At 42.8% G+C, this 16,863-nt stretch overlaps 12 protein-coding genes across 12 annotated transcripts; 7 read left to right on the top strand and 5 right to left on the bottom strand.

The window, feature by feature from the left end:
* Positions 1-130: 130 nt before the first annotated feature.
* On the top strand, positions 131-370 carry DI09_103p120 (sulfhydryl oxidase; the record flags this gene model as incomplete). The annotated part of the gene is made up of 1 exon (XM_013384189.1): positions 131-370. One exon carries the CDS (start codon positions 131-133, stop codon positions 368-370), a length of 240 nt encoding a protein of 79 aa, XP_013239643.1.
* An 88-nt stretch (positions 371-458) lies between these two features.
* Positions 459-1,787, bottom strand: DI09_103p110 (uncharacterized protein; the record flags this gene model as incomplete). The annotated part of the gene is made up of 3 exons (XM_013384188.1): positions 459-879; positions 1,128-1,657; positions 1,701-1,787. The coding sequence occupies 3 exons, from the start codon at positions 1,785-1,787 to the stop codon at positions 459-461; spliced, it is 1,038 nt and encodes a 345-aa protein (XP_013239642.1).
* Positions 1,788-2,147: 360 nt separating this feature from the next.
* Positions 2,148-2,912, bottom strand: DI09_103p100 (uncharacterized protein; the record flags this gene model as incomplete). Its single annotated transcript, XM_013384187.1, has 1 exon — positions 2,148-2,912. One exon carries the CDS (start codon positions 2,910-2,912, stop codon positions 2,148-2,150), a length of 765 nt encoding a protein of 254 aa, XP_013239641.1.
* Positions 2,913-3,849: 937 nt separating this feature from the next.
* DI09_103p90 (uncharacterized protein) lies at positions 3,850-4,639 on the top strand (the record flags this gene model as incomplete). Its single annotated transcript, XM_013384198.1, has 3 exons — positions 3,850-3,896; positions 3,979-4,087; positions 4,394-4,639. The coding sequence occupies 3 exons, from the start codon at positions 3,850-3,852 to the stop codon at positions 4,637-4,639; spliced, it is 402 nt and encodes a 133-aa protein (XP_013239652.1).
* Positions 4,640-5,082: 443 nt separating this feature from the next.
* On the top strand, positions 5,083-5,577 carry DI09_103p80 (uncharacterized protein; the record flags this gene model as incomplete). Its single annotated transcript, XM_013384197.1, has 1 exon — positions 5,083-5,577. The coding sequence occupies one exon, from the start codon at positions 5,083-5,085 to the stop codon at positions 5,575-5,577; it is 495 nt and encodes a 164-aa protein (XP_013239651.1).
* Positions 5,578-5,663: 86 nt separating this feature from the next.
* Positions 5,664-7,348, bottom strand: DI09_103p70 (transcription initiation factor tfiid 55 kDa subunit; the record flags this gene model as incomplete). Its single annotated transcript, XM_013384196.1, has 3 exons — positions 5,664-6,158; positions 6,188-6,790; positions 6,845-7,348. 3 exons carry the CDS (start codon positions 7,346-7,348, stop codon positions 5,664-5,666), a joined length of 1,602 nt encoding a protein of 533 aa, XP_013239650.1.
* A 136-nt stretch (positions 7,349-7,484) lies between these two features.
* DI09_103p60 (uncharacterized protein) lies at positions 7,485-7,716 on the top strand (the record flags this gene model as incomplete). Its single annotated transcript, XM_013384195.1, has 2 exons — positions 7,485-7,578; positions 7,604-7,716. 2 exons carry the CDS (start codon positions 7,485-7,487, stop codon positions 7,714-7,716), a joined length of 207 nt encoding a protein of 68 aa, XP_013239649.1.
* Positions 7,717-7,961: 245 nt separating this feature from the next.
* Positions 7,962-10,079, bottom strand: DI09_103p50 (putative SDA1 family protein; the record flags this gene model as incomplete). The annotated part of the gene is made up of 1 exon (XM_013384194.1): positions 7,962-10,079. The coding sequence occupies one exon, from the start codon at positions 10,077-10,079 to the stop codon at positions 7,962-7,964; it is 2,118 nt and encodes a 705-aa protein (XP_013239648.1).
* Positions 10,080-10,289: 210 nt separating this feature from the next.
* Positions 10,290-11,276, top strand: DI09_103p40 (uncharacterized protein; the record flags this gene model as incomplete). The annotated part of the gene is made up of 2 exons (XM_013384193.1): positions 10,290-10,811; positions 11,046-11,276. 2 exons carry the CDS (start codon positions 10,290-10,292, stop codon positions 11,274-11,276), a joined length of 753 nt encoding a protein of 250 aa, XP_013239647.1.
* Positions 11,277-11,629: 353 nt separating this feature from the next.
* DI09_103p30 (uncharacterized protein) lies at positions 11,630-13,165 on the bottom strand (the record flags this gene model as incomplete). Its single annotated transcript, XM_013384192.1, has 1 exon — positions 11,630-13,165. The coding sequence occupies one exon, from the start codon at positions 13,163-13,165 to the stop codon at positions 11,630-11,632; it is 1,536 nt and encodes a 511-aa protein (XP_013239646.1).
* A 202-nt stretch (positions 13,166-13,367) lies between these two features.
* Positions 13,368-15,530, top strand: DI09_103p20 (mannosyltransferase; the record flags this gene model as incomplete). The annotated part of the gene is made up of 3 exons (XM_013384191.1): positions 13,368-13,464; positions 13,590-13,673; positions 14,125-15,530. The coding sequence occupies 3 exons, from the start codon at positions 13,368-13,370 to the stop codon at positions 15,528-15,530; spliced, it is 1,587 nt and encodes a 528-aa protein (XP_013239645.1).
* Positions 15,531-15,651: 121 nt separating this feature from the next.
* Positions 15,652-16,863, top strand: DI09_103p10 (uncharacterized protein; the record flags this gene model as incomplete). Its single annotated transcript, XM_013384190.1, has 4 exons — positions 15,652-15,941; positions 15,983-16,130; positions 16,183-16,640; positions 16,743-16,863. Coding segments are annotated over 4 exons (1,017 nt in total), but the record flags the coding sequence as incomplete, so codon positions are not given.

The following is a 16,863-nucleotide window of genomic DNA, read 5'->3' as shown; positions in this document are numbered from 1 at the left end:
CAGAGGTACCTTTCCATTTCCGCTTTCACACCGATTACTGCTTTGTTTATTTGTTTATTTCCATATTCCTTTGCCATGGCTATATTTTTACCTACGTTTTGACGACAATACTAATATTTAGACTGAGTCTATGGAAAAATTTGGGGCTTGGCTTTGTGAAATACATAATTTGGTCAATGAAAAGCTTGGGAAGCCCCAATATGATTGTGCCAATTGGATGGACCAGTGGCGCCCAGAGGATTGCACTAGTTGTCACTTGAGTGATACCATAGCTCCGCTGAGTGAAGATKTATATCTCACAGTGGCAAAAAAGCAAAAACTCGGTGATAAGGTGGCTCCCTTGATAGAAAATATGAAGCATGCTGACTAGCCCCCGTAAAAGCAAAAATATATCTTCAGCATAAAAGTAGAAATCCACTCGTTTTTTCCATAAAAGTAGAAATCTACGTTTATTAATGTCACTTCTTCTTTTCGCCATTATCTTCGTCTATTAGTCCTTTTGGCCTGATCGACGCGACTGGTGGAATAGGGGCAGAGAGGTATGATTTAAAGATATTTGACTCGTATGGGTGAATGGGGCCTGGAAATATCTTTAGCCGCCTCATCCGCTCATGCCGTGTTTTGTTCCTGGGCAACATACCATATACAGCATGCCGAATAACTTCCTGAGGATTGAGATCCCTCAATCGCTTGATTGGCATGAACTTTTGGCCGCCGGGAAATCCAGTATAGTAAACATATGAGTTATTTATGCTCTTTTCGCCTGTAAGAGCAACAGAACGGGCATTGGTGACAACTACATAGTCGCCGCAGTCAACAGCGGGATGGTAAATGGGCTTGTGTTTTCCTTGCAAGACATGCGAAATTTGGGTAGCCAATCTACCCAAAATCCTCCCAGTGCAATCTACATGATGCCAAAGACGCGCATATGCGAGGGCAGTCTAGCGCATAAAAAATGCAGCAGCTACCTTGGCATTTCTAGCAGAGGACATGTGTATGGATGGCCTGGAAAATAAAAAAATTAATTTCCTTTCTTAAATTAGGATTTATTTTTGGATTTTCCCGAAGATAGCGGTATTTTTTCCCTATTTTTCTCATCTTGCTCCAGGTCCTCATGTCTCTCATACTCGATATGAACAACCGGTGCAGCCAACTTTTGTTGTTTCCTTGGAAAAAGCACAGTCAAATCAGACTCTTCAATCTCTTGATCCTCACACTCCATGTTGAGATTGTCATCGCTATATTGAAGGAGCTCATCATCCCTTTCAAACGTCTCTTCCTCTTCTTCTTCCTGTTCTTCTTCTTCGTCTTCCTCATACTCGATTTCCTCATCTTCTTGCATTTGGTCTGCATCTGCAACCGTATTTTCTATCACTTTTTCAAAGACAGACGGCACAATATTGTACATGTCGCCATAAACGCCAATCTCTAATCTGTCAAGAAGTTCCTTTTCAATTGATTTTTCGAGGCGTGCAGCAGCTTCTGCTTTTACTTCTCGCCGTTTTTCTCTACGTTCGATCTTTTGAGAGTGAATGGTGATAATGGCTTTCTGCTCGGGCTTTTTTGAAGCGATCCTGCGCATCTGCTTGATAACTTGCCTGAGCCGAGCATACCTTTTCTTGCACTTTTCAATAAGAGCATTGGGCCAATAGAGAAGCTTTGCATCGATCTACAAAATAATAAACCTTGTTATAACGAACCTCTCGATCGGCCTCTTCCGCATTGTCGGAAAGAGAAATCTTCTCCCAAAGATTCAATGGCATATGGGAACGTTCAATGGTTTTCATCATTAGCACACATTTTCCTTTTACGTTCCTCACAGTTGCATACCTGGAGTTGGCTAGCGGGCAATCTTGCCGATTACAAAGCCCGGTAAGATTGTATTCGTTTTTGCAAAAATGTTTCTTATCATCAGGTGTTCTGACTTTGAAGGAACAAAAATTCTTGCCGATCACTTGCCAAATGACAGTGTCATGCTGCATGTTTAAAAGATAAAAATAAGGCAACTAAAAAATACACGCAGCTGCATTTAAATTTTACAAACCCCCTCCCTCGCCCTCCCTCCTCCTATTAAAGATGGCCAAAATTTTAAATATCGCGTGCCATTGTAAACTATTCTCTATGGCAAGTTTATTAGCATCAATATTTCACACAGCTACTCCAATAAGAAACACGCTCAAAAAAATGGTGGCGCTAGAAATAAGCACCCACGATGAAAGAACAGGTAAATTGGCAGATGATTTGTCCTCTTCACTGCTAGTCGTCGATTCTGACCTTTGAGTACTGGATTGAGGCTTGACAGATGAAGTGGCCATCGTCTCTTTTTCGGAAATAATCGAACTAGCTGCAGTAGAAATAACGTTTGAGGTCCTTGTGGGCATCAATGAGGTGGTCTTATCTTCTACAGTCTCAGTTACGTGCGCAGTACTTGCATCATGGGCGGTTGTTGGAACTACCACATTTGTGGGTTTTGGCTTGGCAGTGGAACTAATTTCATGCTCCCATGGCTGTGAAACCAATGTAGCTCCCATAGCTTCTCCAGCAACAGAATACCGTCCGGAATAGAAATACGAAACACCAGATGGATCGGTGGATGACATTCTGACGAAATAGTCCGATCGCTGTTCCATGTTTACCGGGACAATCCAGTTGTACTCGTTGGCGCTTGCTGGAATGTTACTTCCAACATGAGCGATTAGATCGGCACTCTGTGCATCTCCGTCCATGATGTCAATGGAGATTAATGCGTTGGGATGAAGCTCCCCACCAATATTTGTCCACTTGATGGCCACATTTGACCCCGGTCTCCACGATATTCCTTGATTTGGTTCCTTGATATATAAATGGCTAAAATCGCAGTTGATCGCAGTGAAGAATGCAAGGAAAGAAAGGAGGGTGGAGAGTATCATCATCTTTTTTTGCAAAGGACACAAGCTCCTCTACCATCTTAAGCTAATTGTGATTTACGGTTGCCATGACGCTCTGTCATTTATCATTTGGTTGTCCCAACAAATTTCATTTTCATTTTAATGAAATGCTTTGAAGGCTTCTTGTCTGGACCTCCCTAGGTGACTACTGGATACACCCCAGCTTGCCGTTAGGCTTTTTTATCAGGAAGCCCCACCGTCTATTTGATGCATACCTTTGCTTTACTCTTCGAAGATATAAAAGTTGCATATCAAAAATCTATTTGAAATCGGTGGAAAAAGCATTGCAGACTTTTACTCGGCAAATACTTTTCGGCTTTGAGAGCGAAAGATATTCCGCTTTCCCGTTTGAACATACTCTTTCAAGTGAAAGGCCACCTAAAAGAGACCAAAGCCTAACCGATGATCAGTTTGCAGGATGTTGTCACAAGTTATGCAGCCTTATGAAGCAGACAATTGCTTTGATGAACGCCCTTTTTCCAGCTAATAATGATAGCAAAGATGCATTTCAAAATGCTAGCACATAGTTAGATGATGTTGTGTAAAGAAAACCGATCTTGATGCGATTCGTACGCAGGAGCTTGAAGTGCCTAATATTTTAGCCGCTTTTATGCCTTAAAAGAACCCGAGCGTATTTATTTTTTGCAGAGCCCATTATATCGTGGCCGCAATTTTCGAAAAGTTTCTATTTCTCAATGATGGATTAAAACACCGATTTGAGCAGATGCAACGATTCGAGTCCATAAGCAGAGTTGAAGCTTTTCTATAAAAAGGCTTTTTAGTTTTCAAAGAAAAGCCAGCTGCATATCAACGATGCAGACAAACAGCACCAAGCGATTGTGTATATTTTTGCTTTGATAACAAACCCTCTGAAAGCTCTAAACTTGAGCATTTTCAATGGATTGTGTCTTTGCAACATGCGATGAAGGTGTATCCTCAATTGCTAGTAAATTGGTATCCCGTTAAGAGGTAATTTTGAGCCGATATATGCCTAATGATGCAGCTTAAGAGGCAAGAGCTCGTGTAATGTTTTGTTGCATGTTGCAATTAGACCAGATTTGAATATGAAGCAACCTGGTGAATTTCAAAGGCTTTTTGATGCCGAAACGCTTATGGTCCATCCCACTCCCCATTCCCATCGACGTTCTAACGCTCTTGATGTAATTTCTTATTGCATAAAAGCGATGCTGAACTTTAATAAACCTGTTTCTATTGATCTATAACATGGCTTAATAACTATTGGTACGGGCTAAAAACTCATCCGCGTTAGTGGGCATTGGGGCATGATGGCGATACTGGTCGTCATATCATGGCTGTTAAGTGGGATCATTTTTGCGATTATAGGTGTCTATTTTGAGAACCGCTTCTATTTGACGAGGAGTCTGTTGTAGCGAATTTAATTGGCAGAGTTTTAATCCCTCAATCCGAGGCTTTCATTGGATGCAAAGTTGTAGGTGAACTTTTAGAAAGCTGCCTTTCATGTTCGTCAAATGGCATACTTTAATGACCTTTTAGAAGCCTTTGGTTTCGTCTTTCATAGTTCTTGCTACCATTTGTGCGTTTTTTCTCTTATAGGCATCTCTAAGAAGATGACTCTGGAATATACTACCGATAAAGAGAGCGAAACCAATGTCAAAATGGCGGCTACTAGTGGCCATACTGAATGCAATCAAATTTATCCGGAAGTTCAAAAAGACATCATTGGCAGTTGATATGAAATTGCTTTCAATCGCCATTAGTACCGATAATCCTTTTTCTATTGCGTTTATGACTGCTTTTAGCTATTTAGATGCGAGGCTAAAAAAGCGTCTCCTGATAACTACTACTCCTTACGTGTAGAAAGAAGTGGCGCTACAGAAATCGGATCAGAAAAATTACCCAACTGGCTTGCCGTACTCTTACATATGCTTGGCATGTGAGGCTTCGCGTCTTTTGAGCAGATCGCACAGTATGGCCTTTATTTCCGAAGAAATAGAAATAACCAATCTCGTAAATCCTGCAGAGGGTTTTTACATTTTTAGTCTTTAAAGGAGTAACATTTGAATACAAGCTTGTCCCGATTTAGGGTTAGTTGGAGTTGTTTTCGTTTGTGCTCAAATAAAATTTGAATTTTCGTGTGGTTTGAAATTTTTCCATCTTTTGGGGTTGTAAATCCATGCTGCTAGGCTCTATCTCTGCCTGCATACGCAGGTTCTCCACCAATTTTTTTGGCAAGAATGAAGAGATGGCACTTCGTCTTATGCATGCAGACGGCCCGAACTATTATGCAAAGGTCACTCTGTGCGGCAGGCAGTTTCAATCTGTCCAAGTTGGCGACACGCTTACCACCCATCGTATCAAAGGGCCTCTGATAGGCGATGTTCTTCGACTAACGCAAATAAGAGAAATCGGATCGCCATCTTGCACGCTCCGGGCAACTGGCACCGGTATCCCTGGGTCCAAATACACACAGTTTATCAATCCAGAGTATTTCGTCGTTCGGGCACGCGTGCATTCGCATTCTTTTGGTAAAGAGGTCCCTGCAAAGCGAGGCCGACAGCGCAAAGGTCGCAGGAAGAAAATCTTTTCTCGACCACACATTACCACGCTAAAGGTGGTTGAGATTTCGATTTCTCTGCCGACATCAGCCAATAAGCTCTCGCCAGATTAACGGCTTGTCTACATTAACGGCATGTCCACATTAACGGCCTGTCCATTGGGACGCAATAAATGCCAAAAAATTTAATTTACAATAAATCAACGATTACCACCGCCGGTGCCGCCACTGTTTGAAGCATCATAGAGCCATCTGGCATACGAGTCTATCAAATCTTCAGGGACATCCGAGTTTATATCCATAGGGTGGTCGCCTTGAGCTCGATTGCTAGTAGCCGTCAGAGGACCGCCATCATGGAGGCCTTGCTCGTAATCCATTGAGAGACCCCCGTCTTCCGAATGAGAATCATCCGCAACAGTGGAATCTTGGCTTTGAGCATAGCTTCCGGATCCATACTCATAGTCGATTGGCTCACAGGCATAATTTATAGAACTTTGTGCTACATTGGGCGGGTATGTCATGTGGCCATGTACATATTCCACGGAGCCTTTGTCCGCATCATCAATGGTTTCTTCTTCTTCATCAATCTCCTGCCCGTGATAGACCTCATAGTCTTCCACAAGGAGAGGATTGCTCTCTGGAGTCACAGAGGATGACTGCTGCGAGAGGATCCGAATGGCATCGCTGAATCGATTCTAAACGGTTATTCGCCACCGAAACATACCATGCGGTTGAAGGAATCGGAATCCTTGTTCAAGCCTGCCGTTGAGGCAGACGCTAACCGAGAATAGATCCGAGATTGCAACAACGAAAAGTTGTGCCCTGTCGAGCTAAGAATATCGGAAGATGGAGGATCCCCGGCTTTACCTTCAGATGCAATCTCTTCTTCTTCTTCTTCTCCCTCCTCTTCCTCTCCCTCCTCTCCTTCCTCTTCATCTTCGTCTTCATCATACTCTTCTTCTTCATCGTAAGTGATCTCGGCGGCAAGCTCAGATACCTCATCGTCTGAAATCTCGCCGATAGTGGAGGCGAGAGGCCCGCTGGCGACGGAAGAGGCATCCTCCTCGTCATCTTCCAACTCTGGAAAGTTACGATCTTCAAGTGATGATGCCGGTGTGTCAATTAGCTCTAGCTCAATGGAAAGTGCCTTCCTATCTGCTTCAAGCAGGCGCCGCACAACAGAGCTCATTTCTACAAGCGATTCTCGTGCAGCTTGCCGACGGAAGCGGCGTGCCCTGACAAAGGCAAGTGGCGGGGTAAGGCCATGTGGCCACTCTCGTGTGGGAATGAAATCGTCTGTATGGCCGTTTTTGTCTTCCTTCTCCTCCTTTTTATCGCCCACGACGAGCATCTAGCAAAATAGGGGCAAAGCTGCAGGTACCTGTGAAATGTCCGCCACTTTGTAATATTGCTTTTTGTTTGAGGAGATCAGCGACTCGACGAGCGATGGTAGATCCACAAGCCAGCCCTTGAATCTCTGTCCACAAAATATCACTGTTGCGCTAGGAGGAGCCGCCGGGCCGCCAAAATACCCATTTGTAAATGTTGATTTGTCAAAATCAATTTGAAGGTCGGTATCGAGAGTGCCGGCATTTAAGGAGGCTCTAACTGCATTTGCAAGCGTCTCTGAAAGAAACCGGACCACAATTTGCTCTTCAAACGCAATGCCGGTTGCACGTGGATGATGATTTGCCTTGGAAGAGCAGGCGGTTGAAATTTTGCTCTCATCATTTAAAATAGCCGAGGCATTCGTTATTACGCGACGCTTTCTGGAGGTTAACGAGACAACGGTCTCTAGCAGCGACTCTGGCCCGCCGCCACCGATAACGCTCAATGGAGGTGGTGGCAAGGTGAGTGTCACGGAAAATGGGCGAGCAGCTGGCATCCCGCAAATGTTAAATCAAAAGCCCAATGGTGAAATTAGAACGACTCGATTTCAAAATTAATATTCCGATTAATTTTAAAATAGCCCCAATTTTCAAACATTTTACTTGGTTTGATTACAGCTCGATTCACCCGCCATGTCCGCATCTGCTATAAATAACGCTACAGCTGTCGCTTCGGACCCGCTACTTGCGGCCGATGAAGATAGTTTTGAAGAATTCACTGCAGACGGTAAGAATGCCAACATTTATGGTAGAATGGAATCCAGCCACTTCCATGGCGGCCCCAAGCGAAGAGACGTTTTGGCAGAAGGACTGGGACGACGAAGATGTTGAGGACGATTTTTCGGCCAACTTACGGTTCGTTTAAAAGATCTTTATCTTTTAGGAAGGAACTCACCAAATAAATACACATCACCTACAACTTTCACGTTACCATGTCCGCTCATTTTACACTACGCCACTCGGTGTGCATTGCCCATCGTGGTACAAGTGCAGCCAGATTTACTCGGCACCTAGGTATTGTGCTTGGTTGCAATATCGAAGCACCAAGATCGATTTTGACCTTAATGTTCGGTTAGCATGGGTGACTTTTCACGAGCTCTTTATTGGATATCATCGACGGCGCTTTTGCCGCTTGCAGGAGCCCGGTGCTGATGCTGAGCCTACTCCAGCCTTTTGATGGGACTTGGAGAGTGGGCCCCCGCGCTTATGTACCAGCATCATAAATGACTTTGTTTTCTTTCTTTTCGTTGTTTGCGAGGAGTGATGTTTTTTTCCGTATGTGCGCCCTTCTCGGCCAGCTTTTACTACAAGCAATCGCTCCTCTTTCGAGGGTTTTCCTCCAGCATTTGCGCCCTTTTGTATTTGACCCAAAGAAACCTCTCCCTCACTATTTTCCTGATCTTCTGAATCGTTCTCTTTGAGGAGCTGTAGCTCCTCTGGAGAAAGAAACCTCGAGGTCATTTCAGATCTTAGGTCTGTTTTCGACTGATCGGGGGAAACTTCACTTTTTGATTCACATTCTGATATGCCTTGCAGCTTCTCTTCAGATTCGGCTTCTGAATCGTAGCCAGATGCTAAAGATTCCAAATCTTCGTCTTCTTCAAGGTCCGATTCATCTTCAAAATCTTCATCAGATTCACCGCCAGAAATATGCACATCAAAATCGTCCTGAATCGCTTCATTGAATTCATCAGGCTCCGCTTCAGACAGTTTTTTGCCCGATCGGGGTGGACGTCCCCTAAGGCGAGCAAGAAGATGTTCCGGAGCCTTTGTTCTGTAAAGAGAAAGCAGGGACTTTGCAGCCATCTTGACTCCCTTATTTCGTGTCATTGCTTTAGAAGCATTTGCATCCGAAGAAAGAGTCAAGACATCCACCAAAACCTCTTTAGAAATTGCCTGTGGAAGTCTGGATGCAATTTCACGAAGCGCATTTAGACCCACCGTTATGACCTCTGGGCGGCAATGTTCTGCAACAAAATTGCGCGATATTGTCAGCGTCACGGAGTGTAAGAGATGAAGGAGCGTGTCACTTTCAGATGCCTCCTCCTGGGCATCCCCATTTTCAGGCATATCATTGAGCGATTCGTGCATTGCGTTGGCAATGTAAGCCAATATCTTGGTGCAGTCCTTTTGCGTCGGCTTGAGGTATCTTAAAATTCTCTCGTAAAAAGAGGGAAGAATTAGCTTGAAATTTGAAATCAGGCAAGATTGGAGGCGGATAATTAGCAACCGGTGCTCGTAGGAACGTGGGGCGGTGCCCTGTTTCTCGTTTATAATGCTTCCAAGGCGCTCGCAGAAGTCATCAGGATCCGGGAGAAGATTCAAGGCAATAAGATTTACATTTCCTGAGGGCACCTGATCTTCTTTTTCCGTTGCATTTTCGTTCAACTTTTTTATGGCGGTTTTTTCTTTTCTAAGCTTTGCTCTGCTCTTTCCGGATGTATGGAGCGAGTGGCGAAGAGCAAAAAGAACCTCCTGATGGTTAGCATCTCCCGAATCGTTGGTGGGACAAGTGGTTATCCCTCCAAGAAAAAAATTGATCGCAAACAGAGAAACTTTGACACAATTCGAAAGAGCGCACTCAGAAATAACTCGAATCACCTCGGTTTCCTGCCATGATTTAAACCGGGTAAACATTTCGACTCCAATCCGCAATGCCAGAACGGCATGCTGTTGGTTTTGTGGATCTTCAGACTTTTTTGAGAGCGTAGAGGTAATTCTTCTTTTAAAAGACTTGTCATTGGGGGACGTTTTGGCCTCTTGGACCAAATATCCATACACAAGATCTGGGATTTTAGATAAAATTTCAAACAAGAAATCAACGATCAAACGCTTGCTTTCTTCGTCCATGCACTTATGACGGGCGATTATAAGAGAAGGAAGCAGCGTCTTGGCCAAAGCTGGGGTGTCGTTCCGCTCAATGCTTATCCTTATAATTTCTATCAATTGGCGAATAAATGAAGAGAGATGCAGTCCTTTGCCCTGATAACAACCAGCTGTGTGTGCAAGGAAAGTAACAAGGGAAGTAAGCGTAGAAGAGGAGGAAGATACATTGAAGGAGGAATAGAATGCTATATCTTTAAAGTAAAGATCAAAGAGCATGTGGAAGTGCCTCTCTTGTTGTAGAAATTCTTCATAATAGCTGGATGGATCTTTTCTAAGTAAATTTTGAAGTTGCGGATAGTTAGTTGGCGAAAACCGAGAACAACTGCCCTCTGTTGAGAGCATTAAAAAAAATTGTAAACTCCAAAATCTACAAACCAGATATTTAAAATTTACAAGCAGATATTTAAAATTTACAAAGCACATGTTTAAAATCTGTAAACTTGAATATTCTGTTTTAAATGAAGACCCATCACTGGTTCATGCTGTCTCAAGATGACACTTGTGCATCATAATGGGTGGATAAATTAGAATCTTAGTGATTTTCAAGTGCGTATGTCGTCCTCATCTAGCTCGAAAGTTTTTCTTGCTCTCCGTTGTGTGGTCGGCGAATTCTTGGTTACATTTATCTTTCTGTCAGTCGTTTATGCAATGCTTATCAACACCAGTCGTGCCACGGATCCCGTCATTGCTGGCACAGTGATCCCAGGATTGGTCGTTTCGATGGTTGCAACCGCCATCATATATTCCTTTGCAGATGTTTCTGGGGCCCATTTCAACCCAGCAGTGACCATGGGATTCATCATTTCTGGCAAGATGCATCCAGTCAAGGGCGTTGCATATATACTAGCGCAGCTAAGTGCTTCAATTGCCGCCGCTGCGTTTATGTTCCTCATTTTCCCGAACAATGTTGCCGGCTGGCCAAAGATCGCCCAGGTGATTCCCGCAGTGCCGCCAAAATCCTCACCCCTTGCCACTGTTTTGATGATGGAATTTTATTTGACTTTTCTGCTTGTTTATGTGATATTTGCAACTGCGGTAGATATCCCTGCTCCGCCCGCTCTTCGTCGCCTCAAGGTATCTGATGGTGGGGCTGCAGGCGGTAAAAATGTCATCACTCTTGAAGAGGAAGAAAGCACCAATGCTGTAAATGAGCATGAAGTGACGATACAATCTTCAAATTCAGTAGCCTCTTCTACCGCTGACATGATGGAATCAGGCTCTACCAGTAGACGGCCTTATTCTGTGTCTAAATCCGTTATAGGCGGAGCTTTAACCGCTCGTGTTTACGCCACTCCATCACCATCGAAGAACCATTTTGCTCCAATTGCTATTGGTCTCACTCTTGGCTTCCTGTGCTACCTTGGAGGCTCCTCTTCTGGGGGTGCTTTTAATCCTGCCCGTGTGTTTGGCGCTTCTGTAATTTCTGGCAACTTTTCGTCACACTGGGTCTACTGGGTCGGAGACTTGCTTGGCGGATCATTTGCCGCCCTTTTGCATACCTTTGTCTTTGCCAGAAAAATCGGAATCCTGTCTCCCTAACTCTTTTGAGTAGTAAATAATATCTAAATGCAATAAAGAAAGTTTAAATTAGCCAAAGCCTAGTTGTGAGCATACCTATGTGATATCTGTACATGGTCCTTCGTAAATTACTTGCTTTATTGGTGCTAGGGGTAGGTATTGGTGACTAATGAGCCTTGGAAAACATAAAGTTTACTCCGAAAAGATGGACTGTCAAATTGCCGCCATGATAGTCGAGAGTGGCCATGGATAATCGCACTGATATAATTGGTCCCACTCTATGTACATGAGCGAAAAGAAAGGTGGATTGATAGAAACCTCCTTAGAAATCTGAATCTTTTATCGTTAATAGGGGATGGAGGGGGAAGGGTCAATCAATAAATGCAAAAAAGAATACCAATCAATGTAGATGCGGTAATGGCAAACGCAGAGTACTGAGAAACGCTTGCAGATGTGGTATTTGTGCTCTTCAAGAAAACGGGAGCACATGAAGGAAGAAAAGTAGGCGCAAATTTTGATAGCCAATTTTCAATTACTAGAGACACTTCGGATCGCAAGTTACGCTCATACTTATAAATGATGAAGATAAAGAGCCGAGAAATTTCTTTCACCATTGACTCCATCACTTCCGAATCGGACTGCTGAACTAGAAAATAGGTCGACAAAATTCTAGATATCTCCTCCGGTGTCTCAAAATGGACCATATATTCGAGCAAAGCGAAGGAGGCAGATTTTTCTGAAAATGGGATAAACGAGGCCAAGTTTAGACAGAGAAACTCAACCAAAGCCTCTCTTTTGGATAGCGCTGATAAATAAGGATCAGCTGGAGGAATTTGCTCCGAAAATAGCGTCTCAAAAGCAGTGAGGTTGAGAATGGAGTCTTTATTTTCGGTTAACGTTCCTATAGTATTCTCATTTTCGACGATATCAAACCGAGAAAGTTTTTTCAGCACCAGAACAATAAGCGGCCCTATAAACGCAGCTTTGGAACATCTACGCAGATATTGCAAGCGCTTGAAGAGAACTTTGTTTCCAGGATACGCAATATCGATATAATCTTCCGAAGGTTGTCCCTCCTCTCTTCTCGCCTCATGTATGAGGTAGATTAGAAATGACATAACAGCATCGGAGTCTCCTTTTTTGAAGGAAATTGAAAAATCCGGGATTATCGTCGATTCGTATGCAAGCGATTTTTCCAGCACTAGATTTGAAATCATGTCATTTGCATTGTTTTTGCCAAGCGAAATGTGATGCCGAAAGAAAATAAACAGTGTATCAAAAATAAGCGCTTCAGTATAATTGGCCATGGCAGGAAAAAGAAGATCGAAATGCTCCAACTTGATCGAATGGTAAGCAGCAGGATGAGCCAATCCGGCCAGGAGGGCGGCGAGTCCCTCGTCCTTTAGAAATTCTTTTGTTGTCGCGGGGATATAAGGATCTCTTTCCAGAAAAAAAAGATCCTTGAGCGAAAAGTACGCCTTTTCCGCAGTGGGAGAGCGAACAAAAGTTGGTAGCGTCTTCGCAATAAATGCCAAAGAAATTTGATGAGACAATGAGATATCTTTCAGATAACTGCCGGGTATCGAATCAATTACAAATGATGGAATGGCTTCTTTTAGAATCATAGACGCACCTTCATCATCAAAAATACTTTTAGGCTGGGCCATGTTTAAAAAATGACCAAGTAGGTGGGTCTTTTCTTTCTTTATGTTAAAAACTTTGCTTTGATACTCTTTTTTAGCAGAAATCCTCAAATCCAATAGATAGCAAACTTTGAGATAATAATCATCCATTTCTTTTTCTGGAGAAAATCCAGTGAAGAACAGCAAAAGCTCCTCCTCAGTCAGCATACATGAAGATGATTCGAGAGACGATAAAATATCCGGTTTTAAATCGATGGATGAGCACATACTAACAAATATAAGCACTACACACGTAAGCAGCACCAAGAGACGCAAATCCATGGTTCAATGAATGCAGAGATAATTTTGCATGGCCTATGCGCTACCAAAAGCAACATATGGACGAATGGGAATTAATTTTCCGAAATTCGAGATTTTAATTGGCAAGCAGCCAGAAAATTAATTTATTTAAACATATCACGGCTAGCCAATGGAGGAGAGATATGAAAAGTTGATAGAATTGTTTGGAAATGATGACAGTTATGATGAAGAAAGTGACGATGGTAAAGAGGATATCATGTTTAAAAGTAAGGTATCGAAAGGCCTGCTGTTGACATGAAGGTCTGGGATAAATGGTCCTCCCAAGAATGTGTCGACAAAGAATTTGCATTTCATCTTAGGTACTTTCATTACAGTTGCTACCATCCATTAGAGCAAATGTTGAAAGGATTCCAAGAATCAATGATTAACGCCATCATAGAACAAAAGTATCGTATTTTTAAGACTAAATCTATTTGTACGTTTAAATTATGTTCACATGGTCAGTTGAAACAAATAGGAGCACTGGCACCTTATAGCTTTGGGAAACCGCCTAGTTTTTTGATTCGATTTGATTGGTAAGAGATTTGTGGACCCCAGTAACCACAAGGGAGAAACTTTGACGGGACAAATGATTGATTTTAAATCAACCTTTATGACTCCCTAATTGCATAAACGACGGATCGCAAACACATCAAGACGTCCAGCATGTTATGGATGTCTGTTAGCCGTAAATTTTGCAAAATAATCGCGTTAAAGCGTGTTGTCATAAAGAATTTACCAAGTGCAAACGGGACTGCAATTGTAGTTGACGAGTTTAAAATCAATCGATTGCCAATCTCATTATTTGTAGCTTCTCATTGGATGAAGTTTCTTTTTATCCATCCTATTCTAGGCGTTGGTATGGCTTGTTGGGTGTTGAATTTTAGGGGGCGCTGAGCGCTTGGTTGTAAATTTTGCCTCTGGATTGAATTCGTGCAAAGAGCATACGGTACATGTAGCGACGAACGAATTTGACCCAAAGTACTGTTTTGATGAGTGCAAAAATCTAAATATCCGATCCTACGGCTGGGTCAGGCTTTTTGATCGACTGAGCCAAATTGTCTCTGCCTCGCTCAATAACCTTCTTTTGGCTGTTTATTTGATTTTTTCAGGGTTTGGTTCGCAATCTTCCATCTTATCATACGATGTAATATTCATCGATATCATCGCAATTTCTGCTGTGCTTCTCAAGGCATATTTTACGCTCTTGAAAATTTACGACTTTTTGTTCAGCTTTAAGGGCTCTGAAAGAAAATATCCGCTCATCATTTTTTATTGCCATTTTCCAGACAAGTTTCTGGCCAAGCCAAAGTCGGTTTTGCATGCGATGTTTAGAATTCCTTTTGATCTTTTGGAGCAGTTTTACATGTGGTTTCCCGATCAAGTTATTTTTAATTCCAAGTTTACCCGTTCGCAATATTCGAGGGCATTTCCGGTCCTATCGAAAGCATATCCCCAGGACAATCTGCATGTTATTTATCCTAGCATTGTTGAGATAGAAAAGCAGGTTTCATCCTCCATTCCAGGCTTCATTAAAACGAACTACATACTTTCTCTCAATAGGTTTGATGCCAAAAAAAATCTTGAACGCGCTATATATTTATGCCAGTTTATGAAGACACTCAACTTTGCCAATAAGCCGTATTTTATCATTGCTGGGGGGTTTGATCCCAAAAATTCGGAAAATTGTCTCGTGTTGGCGCAACTACAAGCGCTAGCAAGACAGCTAGACCTATCTTGGGCGGAGGGCTTGGAAGATTCACGTCTGAGCCCAGCTATAGACATTGTTTTCCTTAAGGGAGTATCGGCGTCTCTTAAGTTTGAGCTTTTAGACTCTGCCAAGCTTCTTTTTTATACGCCATCAAATGAACACTTTGGAATCATTCCATTAGAGGCAATGTCGCTTGGAGGGGCTTTTGTCTTTGCAATGGCTTCTGGCGGCCCAGCAGAATATATTCAGCACAAAAAAACCGGATATTTGATCCCAGATCACCAAAAGAATACTCAGGACTCGTTTCTCAATACGCTTTCCACCGAAGAGCTCGCTGACTTTAAATTAGGACTCGAAATGGCTATCACACGCGCAGATAGTGCAGCGGCTAAAAATGTAAAAGAAACTGCGTGCCAGTTTGCTAAATCAAACTTCAAGATTGAGGCCAGCATTTCCAGATTGCTTGAAATATACGAAGGCAGTCGAAAAAAGGTCTTCACGTGTAAGGAGCATTTTATGTCACTTTTGGTGGTTATTTCAATCCTTGCTAGCATTTCTTTCTTTATGAAGGCCTCTTCATAGGCCTGATATAAGCCATCTACCATAATAAACCGGCGCTTTTGATACACCAAACCACTACTTGCCATGATACTCCACTCGATGGATTAAATGCCTTCTACGCTTTTGTTTGGCGAAATTTTTCATGTCATTTAATGTAAATTGGGCTATTCCGCCATCAATGAAGGATTTCATTGAATCGGCTTCGGTGCCGGGTTCTTTGGATCAGAATCTATACACCGGCAGATATTTGTACGTTTGCGGAAGAGGACAGGCCTTGGAAAGAATCATCTCGTGCTTCGTTGTCGGTCTCTCCCATAGCTCATCATTGGTATTTCTTATTAGCCCCTCTAACCCGATCATTGAGGCAATTGAGGGCCTACTTCCAACGGGCACTCTAAAAAAGGTGCCATCTTCGATGAGTTCCTCGCAACGGTATAAATTGACCTCTGAAAATTTAGGTCCCAAATATACAGACATGGTGGTGTTATCCACATTTCGGCACAGCGTCTAGTCACTGATTTGCTAAAAGACAACTTTCCGTTTTCACTGGTGACCGGTCTAATTATTCCAGATGCCACTGCTATACTTCGACATTCTCCAGAACATTTTGCCATCAAGCTGGTCCTGGAAAAAGGCAAGGTAAAGTTGAAAATCTTTTATTTATCACCACTAGGACTCTCCGTTCTTGAAATGCTTTTCGGATGATTCATCCATGGTGTTGAGAGGCATATCTCTTTTAAAGGAAATATTCTGCCTTGATGACGTTTTTTTGCTACCAAGATTCCATGAGCTAGTTAAAAACGAGCTGGATGTTTTGCCGGGGCTGTATATGTCTGATCACTCGTATCCAATGACACCAAAGGCCAAACGAATCCAAATTTGTATCCTTGCTTGTCTTGATGGTTGCTTTATGGAGCTGAAGAGGATTGTGCCTGATTTGGCGGAAGAATTCTTTCCAGACCCCAATGTGGTTCCTGTTGGGAGTGAGCCAGCCATCAATGCGGTCGATGCAATCGAATTCTACCTCAACCTAAATATGTCCAAATTTCATGTCTTCTCGTCCACTTTTCTGTCTACTGCACGAACGCAACAATTGCTTTCTGAAATGAAAGTTTTACGGTCCCTTTTATTGTAAGCTTTGAGTATAAGTTTTCGTAGTGCACTTTCCTTATTAGACCCCATTTCTTTTTGCAAGCATGTCGAGCTTTTATGGATGACCTATACATCTTCCAGCCCAAATGCCAATCCACTGAGCTGGATGACGATGCCTGAAGCTGACATTATTTTGGCTACAGCAAAAGAACGTGTATTGTCATCCACTCCAGATCGACATGTGCGCTGGCAAAAAGAAATG

This window comes from Mitosporidium daphniae (genome assembly GCF_000760515.2).
Source record: "Mitosporidium daphniae strain UGP3 chromosome Unknown contig-103, whole genome shotgun sequence".
Classification (NCBI taxonomy): Eukaryota; Fungi; Microsporidia; genus Mitosporidium; species Mitosporidium daphniae.
The sequence above is the reverse complement of the archived record's forward strand: the minus strand, read 5'-3'. Positions and strand labels throughout refer to the sequence as shown.